Raw genomic sequence first — 21,325 nt, 5'->3', positions numbered from 1 at the left:
ATGATAATTTTATATCATTATTAACAAAAAATATGTTGCAATGAAGAGAACGAAATTAATAAATCAGAATTTAGACTCATATCCTTGTTACTTATCACATCAGCAACATATAACCAGTACTTACTACTCACTGCAGTGAACAGTTCTGTTAAACAGTAACTGCACAATAAATCTCTATTTTTTCCTTTTCCAGATAAGTTAAAATGCAATCATAAGCATTTGTCAAAATCAGTCCTGTATCCAACAGTATCAGAATATAATATATAGAACTTGCTGATTTGAAGCAATTCATTTCTCTACTTATGTGAGAAATGGCAATAACTTCAAACCCGTTCTTTTCTCAGAGATGTTTTGTCACGATATTTTTCACCATCACAGTGGCTATACAGCTGTGACGCCTAACTGTAACGCTGTTGATGCTTGAAGAGCATAACTTTAAAACACACAAACCCACACTCCAGCAAAACAAACTATATAAACATTCAGGTCACTGCAGCTACTCATCCTTAAAGGTACGTAAGCACGTACTTTCCTAGCCTGAGTGTGAACTTCAATATAATGCTAAGTTCAGTAATTCACATGGGAACTGTTTTCACCCCACTGTATTAGTTATGAGAACATTAGTGACTGCAGTTGAAATTATTTAAAATTAGCAGAACTAAAATCAACAAGGTACTTTCACAGTTCTGTTTCAGTACTTTAATGTTGTCAACACCTGAGCAAACTACTTGTAGCTATGTGCTCATGAACTGCACGCACTGCAGTGAGTACAAACCTTAGAAATTTACTGAAATCTTGTCTTTTCTAACTGGGTTTTGGAGACAGGGCATGATTAATGCTTCGGCCATTTCAATTCTACATGGCGAAGTCTTGTCGTTTGCACAAACTGTGCGAGACAAAAGCAATTTAAGCTTCCACAGAGAGCCATGGTCTGAGCAAAACCTGAGAAAAAGGAACTTTCTAGCTCTTAGCCTGTCTTTGGTGACCATCGTGCTTTTGTTAACAGCTGGGAATATGGTCAACTGAAGTTCTCCCATGAAACTCTCAATCTTTAGAAACTGACAAAAGGCAAGGTTTGACGAAATGACAAAACATGACATCTTAATGAGATTTTTCAGTAAGTGTTGTTGCTGAATAGTCCACGCTAGAAGTTGGAATTGGGGGCAGGGCTGGAGAAGAATGTGATGTGGTAGAGAACAGTGTTCCTCTTGTGGATAACAGAACCTGAGTGATCCTGCAACTAGATTTCTACTCACAAAACAGATTTTAGTGAATACGTCAAATCAGCATGTTACATAAAAGCAATTTTGGCTGCAGCTCTTTCTGTTTGTACTGAAACATTCTTAAATAAAACATAATGTTTTGATTTAAAATATCCACAATTAAACTTGCTAACCTTTCTCCGGGTGCTATGACATATGTTTCCTATAACAGGATACTATTGTATAGTAGTATACGTGTATATTCCTATAACGCATACTACTGTAAGAAAAGATACAGCCAATTCCCTTAGCCATCAAACCCTTACCTATTATCACTTAATAGCTGATATTACAATAGCAAATGGGGCCACATGCAGGAGTTTTTTCTAGGTACAAGTGTCAGGTATTACACACAATATGAAATCCCCTTTTACCTTAAATTTTGTACTCTAGGTAGGTTTGTCCACACAGAGGCATTCATAATTAACTGGGGGAAAAGGAAGTAGTGAAAAATGGTGACTTAAGTTCACCTGGAAAATAACTGGTAGAGTCCTAGTAAAAAAGCCCCAAACAATTCGCAAATCTGTAGCCCAGATTTGAATCGAAGCTTTGCGGTTTTATCGCACAAGCAATCCTCTGTCCTCTCCTCCTGGAATTACACACAGAACAACGGGATCAGATCATTTACAAGTGATGAGCTAAGACCAGCATTAGCAACAAGGGCTGCGCCTCCCGTTCCCGGGGAGGATGTGCTGCTTTATCCCTGCCTTTTACCTGCCGGGGTGGGAAGCGGGGGGGCGGCCGGGGGCGGGAGCGTGGGCCGTGCCCGCCCCGCGCCTCGGGGGAGGCAGGCAGCTGTCCGCGGGTGGGAGGCGTCTGCAGCTGGAAAACAGCAGCTCCGGTTTCTCATCGGATTTGGGGGTGGGGTGGGAGGTGTGTGTGGGAAAAGCCAAGCGATGCATCGTCCCTTCTTTTGACAACACTCTCCCCTTCAGGACTAAGTCTGCACTGGAGGAAAATAACTGCAAGGGAGAACTACTAATCACACCTCCGTGTGGGAACTAACTCCGGGGAGCAGCGTGTGCCGCCAGCCCCAGGATATTCCCTGCCTCCAACCTGAAGTGATTCCTCCTGGAAGGGTTCAGTCGCCCCTGCAGTTCACCTTTGCCTGCAGTTAACAAGCGTGCAATTTGGGTTTAATGGAGCTGGGTTTATTGTTCCTCTTTGGACTTACAATTACATCGACTGCAGGTAACATGAATTTCTTTCTTTCTTTGCCACTTCCACGCATGCACACAAAGAAAGGCTGAGTTTGGTGGTTTTTTGGGTGTTTTTTTTTCTTCCCCCGTCTTCCAAAAGGCTATAAGCAATAGCCCACTCCGATGCGTGGTAAATAACTAGACGCCAAAGACATCATTTGGCCGTACGTAGATTTAAAACAGGAACACTCGCTAGCGATGCACCCCAGGCCTGCGGGGGCTACGAGTGCACCCCACCACGCTGCGGTAAATATAACGGTGCTTTTAACAGCCCTGAAAGTTCTCGGGGACTGGTGATGGTTCGGGTCCTGTTACAAAAGGGGCTGTAAGGTGCTGGGGGGGTGGGGTGCTCCTCGGGCGGGGGGTGCGCGGGGGCAGGGGCGCTGGGGTGGCGCAGCGGGAGCTGAGCGCTGCTCTTGCCTTCTCGCGGTGCAGGGTCCGCGCTGCCCCGGCCTCGCTCTCTGCCGCTGCCGGCCGGCGGCGAGCCGCGCTCGGCGGCGCTGGGGCAGAAGGAGCGAGAGGAGAGCGAAGCGGCGGCGCTGCCGGCCGGCGGCAGGGCCAAGGTGGACGGCGGGGCGCTGCGGCGCCGAGCCCGGCGCTGCACTTGCTACACCTACAAGGACAAGGAGTGCGTCTACTACTGCCACCTCGACATCATCTGGATCAACACCCCCGAGTGAGTGCGGGCGGGCGGCGGGACGCGAAATGGCGGGCCGGGCTGCGGAGGGTTCGACCCTTGCGGGCGCGGCGGGGAGGGGGTGGGCGAGGGGCGGCCCGGCTCGGGTCGCCGGGAGGGGAGGGGGCTGTGTGGCGGCTGGGCGGTAACGGGCAGGGGTTCCCTGCCCACCCCCGGAAGACACCCCCCCCCCCGAGGGGGAGCCCGGGCGGGGGCGTCGCGGGCCCCGCTGAAGGCGGAGCCGTCCCCCGCCGGGGTCAGGGAGGGACGAGAGGAGGTCGCCGTGCTGCCCAGGTAGCCCGGGCTCTACGGCCGGAGCGGAACGCAGCTGGGGGCGGCTCTGCTGGCGGGGCCTCCCGAGCCCCCGGGGAGCGGAGCGAGCCCGGCGCCGTGGCGGGACGTGCCGCTCCGCCGCCGCCCTGACACCTGCCCGGCTTCGCTGGGTGGCCCGGAGGGAAGGACACGGGGATGCCCATGAGCCAGCGGGAGCCTCGGGGAAATCCTGCAGCCCCGCTCGCCTCGGCGCGGTGAACTCCCCACACGTGGGCACACGCAGGGCAGGGCTGTACGTGTGTACCTTGCTGTGCGCAGCATGTGTATGCTGGGCACAGCCTGAGTGAAATTAGGCATGGGGAAAAAAGGAGTTACTTTGTAGGGGAAATCTGTTCCTAATAAACCACTCATTGTGAAAGGAAGAAGAGTTGTGTGAGTGCAACTGTACTGGTTTTGGTAAAAATTCATGTGGAAAAATACTTTGACAGTAAAATAACAGCTTTGAAAACCTCGATATTCCAGATCTAAGATGTTACAAAAGAACACCCTTTACAATCACGTTTTATGGGAATAGCAAACATAAGTTTTTGTTTCAAGTCACAATCGAAACAATTTTTGAAAACATAACCTCTCCCATGAATTGGAAATTCTGAGTTTCATACAGGTCATTGGGGGTGGAGCATGTCTGCAGAAAAGCAGGGTCTGGTACTAACAGTTCTTAATGAAATCATGCAGGAAGAGGGACACTTTGCCTACATCCTAAAGGTTAGAGGTCTCCTTTTCCTAGACCACTACATACATCCTGTCTCTCTGAGTAACTAAAACAGTCTCAAGGATTTGTAAAGATTGTTGTAGGCTAATAGGTTTCAATCCTGTAGCAACCACAGCAATCAGTTCATTAAAAAATAATCAGGAGATCAGATGATTCTAAACGCAGATCTCTTTTGATGAACTTCAAGAATTAAAGATCTTGGGACTATATGACTGTGAACTTGAACATGCACCATCAAGTATTCCACTGACTACAGCTTGGGACCATTTGTACTAACTTGGATCTGCCTTTGAATCGCAAAGCTTTTAATCAGATTAAAATAACAAAAGGAATAAAAAAATAGAAAGTAGCAGTAAAATAGATTAAGTCAAATGGGGTTTAGGGCACTTAATTTGTAAATTCACGTGTGTGTCCTGGCTAGAGGCCATGTCTGGTGACAAATGTTTTGAACTTCTACCAACCTGTAAGTATCATGTATTCACACAAGTCATTCAATTCTTTGAGTTCCACACCTGCACTAATCCACCCCAGGATTACTTAGAATTATTTTAGCCAAATATTTATGACTCAGTATATTTAAGTCAGAGCTTACCAGTGAAAACAGGGGAATGACATTCCTTTCCCTCTACACACTGAATAAATAGAATTCTGCTAATTTTAAACACATACTTTTTTTTTTTTTAGGATATCCTGTTTTAAGTCTACAGGAATTATAATTTTCATTCCAGTGGGAAAAGTATTTAGTGTGCATTAATTCAGTGATGTGGAAAATTTTTTCCTACCCGAAAGTTTTGTCCAAACATCACCAAAGAAAGAACAAAGAATAGAGACTAGAAATATATAACATTTTCATGTTACCTATAGCATTAGCAATGAAGTACATATAATAATCCAAATATTAAACAGTTGGGGCTATAAGTGTCTGCTTTCTTAACTGAAGTCAGTTGTACATAAAGTTACAGCAAATCTCTCATGTATGTAAAGTCTATCCCCACTGTCCAGTGTATAGGTTAGCCTGTAACAATTCAACACACATAATTTTTATGCCATTTGATTTCTGGGAATTTCTATGCAAGCTATAGAATGAATATATTCAAGTTCAATATTCAATTTGAATATTAAATATTGACATAGAATGATACATTTTAGCTACTGTGAGCCAAAGACATGAACCTGTATAACCTAGTAACACTGTTGGAACTGGGTTAATCAGGATGCTGGGGGCCCTCTGGGGTTGATAAACAGTGAGCGGATAATGGTGGGAAGTAGGGGAATTAGTCCAGTAGGAACTGAATTTTCTGGAATCTGTAAATGCTCATTAAAATTGGAGAAAGGACATCCTCTCGAGGTTGGCTGGCTGCAGTGCCTAGAGAGTGGTGAACTCTGGCTGGACAAACCAGGTGTCTGAACTGGGCTGCCTTGCTTTTTCCTGAGACTTCCCTGGTCTGAGCCAGCAAGGTGAGCAATGAAAGGGAAAGCTCTGTTTACAGGTGAGGTAGATGTACAAATCTCCCTCTAAGCTGAAAGAGCAGTGTCTTGATTTTCAGAAATCCTAGGATTCTTCCTAGGAATGCTTCTATATAAGAGGGCAGAACTAGTCACTGAAATAAGCACGTATGGAGATATTAGACATTTTGGACCATGTTCAGTGCAACAGAAGCAGGATTAAGATTTCATGTCACACATCTGAATTAGCAGGCACTAATTCTGGCCTGGTGCCCTACCTGGAACAGCACCTCAGTAAGTCAAAAGGTACTTCCGGATGCGAATGAGAAAAATCAGGCTTGCTTATACAATTTAATATCCTGAGAAAGTTAGATGACTACTTTTAAATGGAAGTAACCACTGGATTTGTACAGACTGGCTGTTTGTAAATGGGGCTTTTATGTTGCTCTTGTATGCGTGTTGTTGAAAGTTTTTGTATTTACTAAAAATTTGGCTCAAATGCAACTTTGAGAACCGTACACACAATGGTAGGCCAGAAAGGTAGTGTTAAAGATTGGAGAAGTTTTCCTGACATCTGCTGATTCTGATATTTTTCCTGCTTATTTCTTTATCACATCTTTTTTGGTTTTATTTCCTTCATCAAACAGTACAATTGCTTTTTACTATTTTTTTTCTTTCTTATTTCCCCTGACTTATGTCCTTCACTTTATGATTTCTTATTCCCATCACAAATTCCTTAATATTTTCTGTTTCCGGGTTACTACTCTCCTCCATACTTCAAAGACAAACTTTACTTTCCCCTGCTTTTCCCAACAGAAGATGTTGTTAAGCATTGCTGTAATATATTCAAAATGATTTTTGGTCATGGCCTCTCCTTTTCTGGAAAAATGGTTAAAATTTTTATTGAAACTGTTGGAGGCAGAGTGACGACAGAAGGTCTATTCCTATCCTTGCTGAGAAACGACTGAGATCAGCAGGGTGACGGTTGTAGAAAAGCACAAAACTGCAGAATATGCAGTCTCTGACTCTCTGCAGCTATTGCCAATTAAATGAGAAATTAAATCTGCATGCATGTTTGAGTATTGCTTTATACTTGTCCATGAACCACTGCTGTTACTCCAGACCACTAAGCCACCAGTGTTATTTTGACATGGTGAATCTTTTATACTGGGAACAGTGAGAGCCTTAAGTGGAAAAGATGGCAACCTAAAGAAAGTCAGGTAAGTCAGAGAAGAATAGCGCAATTATGTGGTGTAGACAAAGGTTGCATAACGAAGATAATTAAAAGCTGGTAAATTGTTCTTACTGATAAGATTGATTACTCAGGAATTAGTTTGCGATGTTTTTTTTTTTTGTCAAGGGATTAATTATGCTTATCTTGATCTATAGCTACAGACACATTTTAAAGAAGAAAGAATGAATTGTCTTTTAAACAGTACCCACTGATGTAATACAGCCACAACTTGATGCTTAATTCTGTAATTTAAAGAACAAAATACAGGCAAGACTTCTTTTAGATCTGCACTTCTTCAAAGGGGTCCTATATTTCAATATGAACTGAGCTTGTGCATCCAACAGCAAAATGTCATTCAATTAATGACATTAACATTGCTACGTGAAGCTTTAGAGATGCTCAGAATGATTAGTAAAAGATTAAAAGGTGACAACTATAAGAAAGTGATACTATCACGAGGACACCCTCATGTGTCCTCATAGCGCACCCTCAGCAAGTTTGCCAACGACACCAAGCTGTGTGGTGTGGTCGACAGGCTGGAGGGAAGGGATGCCATCCAGAGGGACCTGGACAGGCCGGAGAGGTGGGCCCATGAAGTTCAACAAGGCCAAGTGCAAGGTCCTGCACGTGGGTAGGCGCAATCCCAAGCACAACTATAGGCTGGGCGAGGAATGGATTGAAAGCAGCCCTGAGGAGAAGGACTTGGGGGTACTGATTGATGAGAAGCTCCACATGAGCCAGCAGTGTGCACTTGCAGCCCAGAAAGCCAACCGTGTCCTGGGCCGCATCAAAAGAGGTGTGACCAGCAGGTCGAGGGAGGTGATCCTGCCCCTCTACTCTGCTCTTGTGAGACCCCACCTGCAGTACTGCGTCCAGCTCTGGAGGCCCCGGTACAAGAGAGACAGGGAGGTGTTGGAGTGAGTCCAGAGGAGGGCCACGAAGCTGATCAGAGGGCTGGAGCACCTCTGCTATGAGGACAGGCTGAGAGAGTTGGGATTGTTCAGCCTGGAGAAAAGGCGGCTCCGGGGAGATCTAATTGCGGCTTACCAGTACCTGAAGGGGACCTACAGGAAAGATGGGGATGGCCTGTTTATCAGGGAGTGTAGTGACAGGACAAGGGGTAACAGGTTTAAGCTGAAAGAGGGTCGACTTAGATTAGATGTTAGAAAGAAATTCTTTACTGTTAGAGTGGTGAGGTACTGGAAGAGGTTGTGGATGCCCCTGGATCCCTGGCAGTGTTCAAGGCCAGGTTGGATGGGGCTTTGGGCAACGTGGTCTAGTGGAGGGTGTCCCTGCCTGCAGCAGGGGGGTTGGAACTACATGATCTTTGAGGTCCCTTCCAACCCAAACCATTCTACGATTCTATGACACAATATCAGATACTCATGTGGTTTTAATTTTGAAAGAAAAGTATAACAAGAATTTATAGCAATAATCCAGGCACTTTCAAAGGAGAATTAGCATAGATCCACAATGGTAAAGTTATTTCATCACTCAAACTAAGCCCCCAAAATAATCAATTCTTCAAGTGTCTAAATCAAAGCAAAAGTGTTTTTTTTCTAGATGGCATGTCTTATTTCAGTGTTCGCTATTATGCTTAAAAGAGGAGTAACTGAATGAAATTCTGTGACCATGTCATAAAGACCAGCTCACATGATGATCTAAAAGTTCTGTCTGCCAAGTGCATGAATTTCTGAATCAGCAGAACTGGATGGACATAGTGAAAGGAAGAATCTAACCTAACATCTAACCTAACATCTTTGCTCTGATCCTCTGTACTTACACATGTTCTATTTCCTCAGCGGAAGGATGAGGGTATGCACTAACTTCTAGTCTGTTGCTTTGCTCTGTGGGATATACTAGTAGAGGATATGGTGAGTGTTTCACAGCTTGTGGTTACATAGTAACACTACAAGGATGTGGTGTAGACACTTTATTAAAGAAATTTGTTTCTGTAATGCGTGCAACTCAGGCATTCCTAAATAGCCATCAAAATTTAGCGCTAGGTTAGCTCCAGATAGTTCCCCTGTAGAAATCTGTTTTCCTGACTTACTGTGACTACCTGTTGGGATGAGAGAGGCTTTTCATACACTTTAAATTTTTTTGGTCTTTCTTGAAAGTGCTGACAAATGGGTCTGTTAGGGGTCCAGGACTTGTCAGAAGCTAAACAGACAACAGTAACTGATTCCACATACCATCAGCTCTACTAACAGTCATAAATTAATGATCTTTGCTCACTACTGGCTTAGGTCACCATCAGAAAGTCAGCTTAGAACAGAAACAATTTGTACCCTATCATCACTTCACTCATAGTTTCGCTCATCTATAGAGAGGAAGTGATGTCTTGGGATGTTGTTATAAAAGAGAAGCCTTAAGGCAACCAATTGGATACTCTTGTTCCAATTGTATGCACTGCCGACTAACAACTTCTTTATAATGTCTCTTTGTTACCTGCGTCTCATTGATGATTGAATTTTGTTGAATGGAATTTAAAATGCTTTTCATCTCTATGGATATTAAGTATACCACTTAATATAAATATATAATATTTATACCACTTAATATAAATATATAATATAAAGTATTACAGTTACCCCATTTTTTGAGAATTATCTTCATCATTAGATATGTATAAATGATGTCCCATATATTACTGGAAATAAAAGTATACAGCTAAAGATCTCTTGTTCAGCAAAACAATTAAGCATGTGCTTATAATCTTTATCATCTTAATAGATCAGACTGAAAATGCCTGCTAGCCAGAGGCGTGATGATAAAACGGTGGCTGTGAGCCAGGCACTTCAAATAAGGAAGCTGATCTGTCGGTTAAACAGTGCGTACGGTTGACCATCAGAACTAAGTGCCAAAAGTGAAGTGATGAATCTTCCGCTGAGTTGATCTTATTTTTCTGAATAAAGTTTGCCCTGCATTTTGCATTCTTTACTATCCACATTCACTGAAATCTGTGTCTTACATGTATGGATGCTACCAAGATTAGACTATGTATATGCACTGTATGTCCTAATGTAGCCTGAACATTGAAGGATACAAAGAAAAATCTTAACAAGCTAGTAACAATTGAAATAACTAAAGCTATGGAATCTATAGTCATACTCACTGGTAGAAAAAATACCAAGTATAAGGCAAATAATCTTCCTTATCTCCATCAATTTCTTTTAACTTTTTTTTAGTTACATATTTTTGTGACAGATTGTAAATATCTCTAATCCTAAAAACTGGAGCATCTTTCATGTTAAAAAGCTGCACAAATCTTCACATCAAAGTATTTCAGAGTATTTCAAATAGATTTATTAAACATAATAACAGGCTTCTGCTGTTATTGTCATGTTTTATCATGGACAACTGATTTTATTTGTAGGCCTGCTATTCAAACATAGTTATTCTTCTTGCATATTTAAATTGTGTACTGACTTCACACTTTCAGTGTCTTAATGTCCAAAACATGCACAGCTTGCATGCCCTCCACAGTCTAAAAGTAGAATATATCCTCTTAGTCTTCCTGTAAAGCTTATTTACAGTACTCACAGTATTCATGTTTTAACATGAACGGTATTCTCAGAAAGACTGGAAATGATTTGGCTTTGCAGACTAAAATCCCATGTCACTGCAGGAGCTTGCCCTGCAGAAGATGGGGTCAGAGATGAGACACACTAGGAGCTAGTGCCTTGAAATTTCACTACTGCTGCTCATGTTGGTCTGATTTTAAGAATAAACAGTCTTGAGTGCTGTCAAACCACAGCCACTTTCATCAGTCTTAAATTTTACCACCATGTGTTTATTTTCTCCCAGGTTTTTGTTGTATTGCTTTTAAACCAGGAATGGATTTTGAACTACACACACTGCGGACAGTAGTAGGAACATGCATTGGAGTGTGTGTTCTTCGCGTGCACTTGTATGGTGGCTTCAGAAGCTAGCAATAAGTACTCTGAAGTTCAGCTTGAAAAAGCTAACATTTGACACTTAATTTGATTCCTTTCATCCATGCTTTCCAGCTGCTCTGCCTTTTGGGATTTACCTCAGTGTATCTGCATTCGAACCAGCCCACTTACTAATAATACTCCCTGCCAGACAGAGGAAGGAAAAGGAATTACGGGAGTTTGGGCCTGACAGACAGAAAATGCTGCATGGGGTTTTATTTATGTAAATTAACAATTTCATAGCTTGCCACAAAACTGGTAGCAGATTAGGATTGGTATGAGGTACTGAAGGATATGAGCAGTGTTGTTTTGAGAGCGCTATTTCTGTGAAATAAGGGCTCAGTTTATTAAGGTGGGTGAGCTCTACCCAGCATCTCTGGGTATTTTGGGTGTTAATGGAAATGTATCCCCCCACACCCCACTTGCTTCATATTGCTTACCTCAAGAAGTATACCCCAGCTTTTCACTCAACAACTCAGACATTTTTCTGATCATATTTGAAACAGAAAACACGTAACATCCTTTTGATATCTACTGGAGGAGGATGACTAGTGATACAAAGCCTTCAGATTCTCTCACAGTACTTAACTTGAAGTCCCAGTAGGAGAGAAATCAAAGAGCTCATGTGGTCAGTGAAACTGGATGATGAAGCTGATAGGTAATAAGCTGAGGACTGCACACAAGTTAGCTATACCTAATTAACTAAAACTAAACTGGGGTCTTCACAAACTAGCAAGTATTACTTAAAGAATAAGACTACCAAAAAAAAAAAATGAAGGTTAAACCAGATCTAGCAAGATGGTGGAAGTACATCTTTTTCGATAACAGTGGCCTATTAAGTATCTAGGAACACTACTACTAAATTGAGTATGTGGAAAATAAAGGTGTGTCTATAAAGGGTAAAAGTTTGTTTCCTCTGAAAATAATTTCAACTGCAAAAAGCTACTCTGAAAAAGTACAGCTTCTGTGAATGATGTATGTGGTTAGGATGACACGACCAACAAGTCAGGCACTTTGAAGAAAGTGTTTTACTTCTTAAATGACAATGAGAAGGAAGGGATAATATGGGAGGTACACCTATTGTGAACTACTCCTAAAAAAATATGTCTGTTGCAGAAAGAGTTGGAGCCAACTTTCAGAGCAGCCAGTGATCTCTTCATCTACAGAGCTACACAGTATTACTGCAGTAGCTTTATATGAAAGTATACACAGAAATATCTGTTAGTTTCCCCCAAGCATCTTTCATTCTGGAGACATTTTGTTTCACTTGGAGGATGTTAAATTTTGCTTCCCTTCCATGTTCTTTGTTCTCAGTGGTCCTTACAGGGATCTCATACATTTTAAGATTGTCTGAAAACACTGGAGACTGCTGGGAGCCTTGCCGGCCTGGATGCATGCCAGAAAATATATTGCTGAATACTGAAATCACAGCATCTAAGATAATTGCTGCATGACTTTGTTTTGGCTGAAACTCTCAAGTGCCCTGAAGGTATCTACTGTGTTTAAGTGGCTGGGAAAGTAGAAAATAATAGTAGCTCATAGGTCAATTATAACATAGCATGAGAAACTCAGCCACATGTTATAAAAATTAAAATAAACCAATTGGATTTGTCTGTCTGAATTCTGAACAATCACTATAGTATAAGTGAGGGACAGAAGGACCTCAGCAAATCATACTTCCCAACTAGACTTGAAAGTAATAGTCATTCATTCAATGGGCAGGTTTTTTCTGTGGGAAATTTTCACTAATATCACTTGTTTAGAATGGCTGTTTCACTATTACTCAGTACTTCTTGTCTTTTTCAACAAACAAATGCTTATTTGTTAATTTAATGGTAAAAACTTGCTTCAAGAGCTAGCTGACTTTTAGGGGGAGAGCTTTTATGATTGTGTTTTGTGGACACAAAGTACAGAAATAATCTAAGTTATTTCAGCATCTGAGTATCCAATCTGCAGATCTAGGCTTTTTTTTTTTTTCTTTTAAAATTCTAGGAGAAACAGTGGCTGACCTAAAGATTGCTGTGTGTTCCTTCCATTGCAGAAATCAAAAGTATGTTTCGAGTGACAAGAGCACACACTGCTTTGATTAGCTTTGTGCTGCTCTATATTATACATGGAATTATGTTCAGATAACAAATCTGTTGCACTGACTAATTGTAATTTCATCATATGGAATAATTCCAAGTACTGGAGAGTTGCATTACCTTTTTTTTTTCATACAGAATAAAGAACAAATAGCTTATACTGAAGAAGAAACTATTTCCTTAAACTCAGACCTCCCATAATTTAGAAAGTGCTTTAAAACTGAGCATGCAGACTTTTATGCACCCACTCCCTGGCTGCAGTAATCATACTGGTAACAACTCTACAAAAGAGGGTCCCTTCCACATAAACCTCAGGTTTGTATGTTGCCACGCAAATACTGGTTCAAAGCAGTACCTTGGAAAGGCTGATCCAGAATTGCATAGGGTTGCTTGTGGAGAAGAAAGGCATAAAGGACACACGTTACGCATTAGCTCTTAAATATGTGGAAACCCATTTTGTTGCTTCAGGAGAATTTTGTTCTCCTAAAGGAAGAAGTGATGCATACTGAGTTAACAGTCAGAAATTCAAAATTTCTTGTGAAATGTAAATGCTAAAAATTTAAAAAAAAAAAAAAAGTGGATTTTGCATAAAAATTTCCAAAAAGTTTGTAAATGGCTCTTAGCCAGAACTTTGGCCAGGGACCCAGTCATAACTGCAAGGAATACAGCATAACTGGTTGTTCAGGATCCCCAGAAGCCTAGCAGATGGCTAGCCAACAAATCTGCCTCTGCCTAGTTCAGCTGTTCCTGTCTCTACTGGGGAGGCACCCACTGCCCTGTGTACACTAAAGTTAGCAAGCTTTGACTAAAGAAAACAGATGCCTCACCTGAAATGGAAAGCAAAGAGACTTTTTAGCAACACAAATGCTTAGTGACAATTACACATTGACAATAATTCCCATTTAGCATATAGAAATCATGATTCTATTTACCTCATTTTGAACCTGAGCATTGCAGCACCATAAAAACAAACAAACAAAAAACCCCAAACAGGCAGCACTTGTTAATCACATGTAACAATCTAAGATTAAGCATGCTGCTAGGCAAATGCTTCTGATACTTGCTCAAGTGAATCTCTTCGGCATCTCCTCTCACTTCTGAAGTGCTGAGAAGAGGCATGAACTAACTTGAAATACTAACATTTTCAGCTGCTGGAATGCTAACCATAAATCACAACATTTAAACAAATGTTAGTGTGTGTTTATGAGTTGCATCAGAGTAACTGACAGGCAAGAAAACATCTATATATTTTAGCTGAATACTGTTGGAAAGACTCTGGGTTGCTATTAATGTTTATCTGTTTGGGGTTTGAATTTCTGGATTGGAAATCAAAACCAGGCATATTGGGAGAATTATTTTATTTCCATCTCTGATTGGCAAATCTGCACATTAGTTTACATAAAAATTTTTGCTTGGGCGTTCTAGTTAAAATTCGTACACTTGAAAATGTCATTGCATTGGCATGTATTTCCAGATCACTGAGAATGAAGTGGTCTTGAATATATTTTCCAAGCTATGAAGCATACTCTTATAAGTATTATAAGTTTCATAGAACACAAGGCCCTTCATTAGAAAGTTCAGAAGCAGTATCTAAAATATTAGTATCCTCCTTTGCTTAGGGCTGTGATTCATGGTTCTTATCACTTGTAATTATACTATATTCTCCACCCCTGCCTCTTTGCTGGAATTTACTGTCTCTGAGGTAAGACAGCAGACTGGTAATAGGCCTGTTCCTCAATCACTGTAGTTCACATACTGATGTATTAAGATAAAATTTAAGTTGATGACAATTCTAGTTGGTCCATTAATTTGCAAATTGCGGCAGCTAAGGAATAAAACACGTGCCCTTTTTCCCTTCTGGCTATTCAGGCAGAACCTCTGAAACAGGGCAAACCACAGCTCACTCCCGCAGAGATTCTGATTTAGAGAATTAGAGTAAGACAAAAAAAACCAGTATTGTATTTTGGAAAAGAGGAGTTTTTAACAAGGAATCACTTTAAATAATGAGAATAACATACTACAGTATTTTATGTCTTGTTAGCACAATGTGGGATGACATCTGCAAAAGCTGTAAAAAGCTTCTTTATACCCTGGCAAGCTATTTGCCATGAAATAGGCGTTTCACATTTGACTAAAATTCATCTTTTCATTTCAGCCTAAATCTGAGCAAGAAGTTGAATAACAGAATTTTACCAGTTTTCATAGAGGGTTCACCACTCTTAAAAAGACAGGAACTTCCTCCTGTTCCTGTCTCTAAATACCAGCCTTTACTTCATAAAACATGAATGTATCAAAAATTATGACCGTACAGCAACTATTTATGTCAGATGTTACCTATGTTACCCATTTACCATACATTATTCTAAAGCAGATGACTACATAGAATTATTAATACTCTTCAAATATAAAAATGGGACTCACCCCTAATCCTGAAGACAACAAAATGCTTTTTAAATGACTGTGAGAAGAAGGGTGGGGTGGGATGGACAAGGGGGCAAAAATCAAGTCCTAAAGTCTTAAAAGACTAATGTGGATATTCTTGGTCTCTCCCAGTGTCCAGGCATAGACACAGAATGAAGGAAGTAGTGAAAGTATGCAACAGTTTCTGCATATTGGCAAGGCAGAACAGCATCAGCTGGAGAAAGACCATCTCATAGTCTCTGACACACAGAAATACTGCTTGTGATTTTCTATCTTTCTGTATGACTTTATGATAAATCTATATATGATAGGTATGCTCTGGTTCAGGCTGTGAGAGATGCACTGTTAGAAGCTCATATGCACTATAAGTGCAGAGGTTTGAATAAGTGATTTGCATCAACTGTACCATGTTAAATAAATTATTGCAACGATTAGGAAAATAATATTTCCGAACCTTTCAGCCCACCATGAGTGTGGGAAAATGGAAAATTTGCAGTTTTCTAATTAATAGCCTAACAATGTTTTTATGAAAGCAAATGAAAGTACAACAACTATGTGAAGTTGGTGGTTCCACACTGATTATTCAGACTTTGTTCTGTAACCCCTCTAGATCTATTCTTACTTCCTCTCCCCTGCCTTTGTTTTCTTTTTTTCTCTCCACTCCTCTTTCTCACTTTTGAACATGAGATTCTTTTCAGATTTTTAGTGTTTGAGGATTTGTGGGTTGCTTAGCCCATCCCTCAAGTACACAGGAACTTTCATGGGTGTCCAGAAGCTCCATGTGGTGTACACCTGCTATCGATTCTTGTAGGAGAATAATTTATGATATCAGTCTGAACCATCCAATGCTTTTTGAGGGTGTTAGCAGGCAGTGATGAAGCATGTCCTTTCCTGATAATAATATTGACTATAACCCATTAAAGAACAAAGCAAGCCAGACTTCAGGGAAATAAAGAGAACTATCTCTTAGTATTTGTTGGTGTGCTGCAGTACAGAGTATGATCTCTTGTAGAAAAGTACTAGTATATACATACGAGGAAGATTACCTAGCTGTTTCTCACAGTTGTAACTCTATGGGTCATGTTCCAAACATGATACAGTAAATGAATCATGCTGACAGTTTTCTGCATTTCTCAATAATAAAATTAATGACAAATCAGGCTCTGAATCATGAAGATAACAACAACATGGTGTTATGCATGTGGTTATGCATCAGCACAGCTCCTTTGTAACTTTTTACCAGCCACAGCACTGAATGCAAATTTTGTGCATTTGTGGGGGGTAACCAACACAATAAAGGAATAAGCAGTAAAATAAGCAATAACCTGGGGATGTATTTGATCAGGTAATCAACATTTTTTAGATAGCCAGTGTAGTTGCCAGTTAATTCTGGCAGTTGAGCTGATTGTCTGCTACTTTATAACTTTGTGAAAGCCTGAGTTGATTGAGCAGAAGTTGTGACCTGTTATAGGGAGAACTTCTTACATAAGTACAGGGTTTGATTTTTGTGCTGCTATTTATTGCTTTGCATCAATAGATCTATTCCATTTTAGAAAAAATATATGGAATATCATTTTAATTGGCTCCTAAAACATATAATGTTTGTAATTTTCACAACAGGAGGACCGTGCCATACGGGCTGTCTAACTACAGAGGCAGTTTTAGAGGCAAAAGGTCTACAGGCCAGATTCAAAATACCTTCCAGTCTTCATTTCGGTGTTCTTGTTGGGATGCTCATGACAAACAGTGTATGCAGTTTTGCAGAAGAATGCAAGACAGAAGAAGGTGCGTATCTTTTCTTCATATGGCAAACTGTCTACGTAATTTTACTATTTCATGGCGATAAATTGAGTTGCATGTGTCAAACGAAACCAATTAACAAATATATTGATTTCAAACAATATTCTCATCTCCAGTTGTGGTGGGTTAACCCTGGCCAGCAGCCAAGCACTTACACAGCCATTTGTTCACTTCCCCCTTAAGTGAGACTGGGGACTGAACAGGAAGAACAAAAGCGAGAAAACTCATGTGTCACACTCAAGAGAGTTTATAGGTGAAGGAAAGAGGCCAGACCCAGTACAGTACTGCTTTGAATTTTCTTTTTGCTGTTTCTTTTTATGATGTGGTATTTTTGAAACAGCAGATCTCCTGTCCAGTTAGGGGCATGCTTAATATTGCACTATTTTAGAATGTTTTATGTTTTATCTAGTCTAATGAAGAGTATGACATTGTCATTTTATGTAATTGATGAGAACACAGTAACAAACAGAAAATCTCTCTTCCCCAGAAATCATGGATCAACGAAAAAGACAGAGGAGAAAGATGAATGCAGGGAAAAAGAAAACACTTTCATTCAGTAGCACAGAGAGTTTGGAGGATTCTGAACAGTCAGGTATGCTACAGATGTTCAATGTTGAAAAGAAATATTAGTTTTCCATAAGTTTTCTTTGTATTTGCAGAACTCCAAGTTCTTTGAACTGAATATTGTCACTTCTTGCTAAATAAGGACAGGATTTGACCCATGAGTTGTTTGTTTGGGGTTTTAAATTTATTTTTTAAAATAACCTTTAGTATACACAGAACTATTACAACCTTCCTCATACTGATATAGCTCCTTCAAAAGTTGGATTCTTTGGCTATAAGCCAATACATATTTTGGCAACAGTCCCTCCATTTTTTTTTTTTTTTTTTTTTAGGGCCAGGGCTGCTCCTGTCTATCATCTTTTTGCTCATTTAGCACTGCAACAACTTAAGCTATATGTCCCAGTGCAGTGCTTCAGTAAAACTTGAATTGTCAAGGTAAAGAAACAGAAGAAGCTTTGCGGAAAAAGTATTTGGAGGGAAAAATATATCTACTTTAGATGTCAGATATAAAGAGGTTACTGTGACCTAGTAGCCAGTTTCATAAAGTTCCAGTTCCAAATCTACCCTTAATATTATTGCTACATACAAAATACAAAACAATGTCAGGATAAGCAAATACTTGTATTTCTAGGTAAAATGAAACAGCCATTAGAACTAGGAAAGTTAAAAAGCCCACTATTTTTTACTATGAAGGGAAGCACTTGCATTAGAAGTCTCCAAGCTGAATTTATTGCTATGATTATTTGATCAGTGCTAATTAGACAACTGGGTAGCATTTACTTTGTTTACACATAATCAAGGAGATGAACCATAGTTTTATCAGGCAATAGGGAGTTAGCTCTGAATAACTAAGCAGTTTGGTTGGTTTGGGTTTTGTTTGTTATTTTAAAGCTTTAACATTTATTTTGCTGAAGCTCAGAAGCAAGAACTTAAACTACAACACTCCCTTGAGATGGACAAACTTGATGCTTCAGTCTGATGCCAGTGGAGAATTCAGCAGTATGCAAGACTTTCATTTCAACAATGCCGCTCTGAGGGCATGTGAACCTGTATGAAGAAGCTTTCTCCCATGCTCCCCACGTGAGAGTCTCAGTAAAGGATAATCTTTATCATGTCAGCTGGCAGGGAATGCATCGCTATTGAAGAAAAATTCAAAGGCAGATCCAAGCTTCAGCAACAAAGTTTCAGGAAACGTTTTTCTATGTGATTTTAAAAAGTACAATAGAAACATACTGTTCCACTTACTGCTTGCTATATGTCAGAAGAATCCATCCACAGCTTTATGCAGGCAACTGTAATTGGAGAATGTGATGAGTTAGAGAAAGATTGCCTATACATGAGTTCTCATTAAGAATAAACAGATAGAGAAATATTTCTCTTGTTAATGTATGCAAGCCTGAATCATCATATTGTAACTGTGGCAGATGTTTAAATGACAGTATCTATGCAGAATAAATATGAATGGCTAATATAAATATTATTATAAACTATAGCAAGTTAAGAGTATACATTGAGTATTCAATAGATTACCTAATTTAGGCACAAACTACTCCTGCACCTCAAAGTTCCATTCAAAAACATATACAGTGATTATTTAAGGATGCACTGTAGTTGATGAACAGAACTCCAATTATTCAGCCCAAAGAATTTCCTAAAGATAAAAGAGTAGGACTGTGGAACTTCAAATGAAACTTCATACAATTAGAGTAACTTACTGTACTAGACCATTTGCTGTTCTAAGCCCCTACACACGTTATCATCCACAGTACATACATTCGTCTTTGCTAGTACTATAAATCACATTTTTATCTCTTCATTGAAACATCATCACTGAATAACTTGGAAACTTGGCAATAAGGATTATATCCAACCATGGACATTTTTCAGTGTAAATGATTTCTTCAGAAGTTATGGACATTTTTTGACAGGAGAATGCAAGAGTAAGCTAGGAAAAAAAAGAGTAACTTTTGCAAATCCTGTTCTACATTATTTAAAGAGAGAGGAAATCCCTTACTTGTGACATTACAGATATTTTTTGTTTGTTTGTTTGACTGACCTTCACACAGACTTTCCCCAGGACACATAGGTTAAACTATAACTTGATGACATTAAATTATATTTTATCAGAAGAAAGATGGAGAACAAAAGAAAAATGAAAAGAAATCAACAGTAAAAATGGTTATATAGGCTTAAACCAGTGGTAATAGACTTTGTTTGAAACAAGAAAGGGAGGTCTTTGCCAAAATATATATGATATATTTTATATATATGTGGATATATTTCATAAATAAATTATTGTAGTTATAAAATTAAATATATCTTTCAGTTATTGCATTTGTATCAGTTTCTTACTTGCTGTACAAATGATATTGTACATTTATAGAACATAGATTATTTATTGTATAAAAACACTTCACATACTATTTTCCCATAATTTTAAAAAGACACTGTATAGTTTGGGGTTTTTTGGGTTTTTTTTTTGAAAAAAAAAAAATCAATCTTTGTTATGAAGAATGCTTAATATTCATTTATAGCCACCAACTGGAATCTTTTTTGCCCCCTGAATGCATACACCCAGGTCATACAAAATGTTGTCTTCTTCAAGAGAATTGACAGTTCTCCTAAGAGTTTGAGAATTGAGTATGAAAACATAATAAATTCTTTGATAATAATTATGCATAAAAATTACATTACAATTACAATAAATGGCTCCTTGCTTGCTGTGCTAGCTTTCGGGGATACCATTCTTCTGCTTCTAATTCTTCCCATATATTATAAAATGCTTGTAAAACCTGGGAGTCAAATTCTTCTGTAGATCCTTCTCCTGTTATCTCAATATAGGGATGACAAAATAAGACATATAGGAGGAAGAGAAACTGATTTTTAGTTGATTTCACCAGGAAAGTTGTTTCACTTTTTATAAAAGAAATCTACACAAATTAAAATAGACCCTTAATTTATTCATTTAATTATCCTCACCCTTACTAATGGATTTTTTTGTGACACACTGAGGTCTACCAGATACATAAGTGGGAGAAGGTGATACACTTTAGGGTTATTTTGTCATACAAGCAGAAGTAATTTTCTCTTGGCTAAACTGTAATGACTTAAATCATTCCTCATATCTGCTTTAAAAATGTGCTAAATGGTATTTACTAGATCCTCCAACTATTTATTAAGTACAGCAGAACAGAATTGTTTTTTTCTGCATAATAAAACATGAAACTGCTGACATGATGTGCCAGCAAGGACTGAATGAAATGCTTTTGATAGTTTTAAAATCCCCAAGTTTGGCATCTAAGCCTTTCTCTCTCACAAAACACAGTTGAGCAAAAAGAGCTTTTAAGAATTTCTCTTACTACAAGACAAGAATGTGTTACACCACTATAATACTTTTTTTTATAATGACCAAGAGAAATGGTGGCCACAGTTCTGGGATGTGTTCTTACCAGATCCATCCTGCATACTTTTAGATACCTAGCACTCAAGCCTGAAAGATATTCCCATTGGCAGCATCTGGCATCTTTCACACATACTCAAGATGTTGCTTTTAGGAGTTGGTTTTCAGAACAGCTAGGCAAAAATAACTGATGTGAAAGAGTGCTGAGGACAATCGTGACAATTCAAAGTTAAGATGACAAAATTGTGTCTTGATA

The 21,325-nt window shown here is 39.5% G+C and overlaps 1 protein-coding gene and 1 long non-coding RNA gene across 3 annotated transcripts in view; one reads left to right on the top strand and one right to left on the bottom strand.

The window, feature by feature from the left end:
* Positions 1 to 21,325, bottom strand: part of LOC129214271 (uncharacterized) — a 124,852-nt gene that overhangs the window by 56,722 nt on the left and 46,805 nt on the right. Inside the window, exon 2 of the long non-coding RNA XR_008579646.1 lies at positions 18,915 to 18,961. This is a non-coding gene — a long non-coding RNA (uncharacterized LOC129214271). The remainder of the gene's footprint in view (positions 1 to 18,914; positions 18,962 to 21,325) is intronic.
* On the top strand, positions 1,874 to 19,978 carry EDN3 (endothelin 3). Of its 2 annotated transcripts, XM_054845654.1 has the most exons (6): positions 1,874 to 1,892; positions 2,198 to 2,453; positions 2,897 to 3,137; positions 16,926 to 17,090; positions 17,593 to 17,697; positions 18,584 to 19,978. In XM_054845654.1, the coding sequence occupies exons 2-5, from the start codon at positions 2,402 to 2,404 to the stop codon at positions 17,663 to 17,665; spliced, it is 531 nt and encodes a 176-aa protein (XP_054701629.1). In that variant the 5' UTR covers positions 1,874 to 1,892; positions 2,198 to 2,401; the 3' UTR covers positions 17,666 to 17,697; positions 18,584 to 19,978. The 2 variants fall into 2 exon arrangements, with proteins under 2 accessions (XP_054701629.1, XP_054701630.1); XM_054845655.1 differs by lacking the exon at positions 1,874 to 1,892 and having other exon boundaries at positions 2,081 to 2,453; positions 18,589 to 19,978.

This window comes from Grus americana, chromosome 17 (genome assembly GCF_028858705.1).
Source record: "Grus americana isolate bGruAme1 chromosome 17, bGruAme1.mat, whole genome shotgun sequence".
Classification (NCBI taxonomy): Eukaryota; Metazoa; Chordata; class Aves; order Gruiformes; family Gruidae; genus Grus; species Grus americana.
The sequence above is the reverse complement of the archived record's forward strand: the minus strand, read 5'-3'. Positions and strand labels throughout refer to the sequence as shown.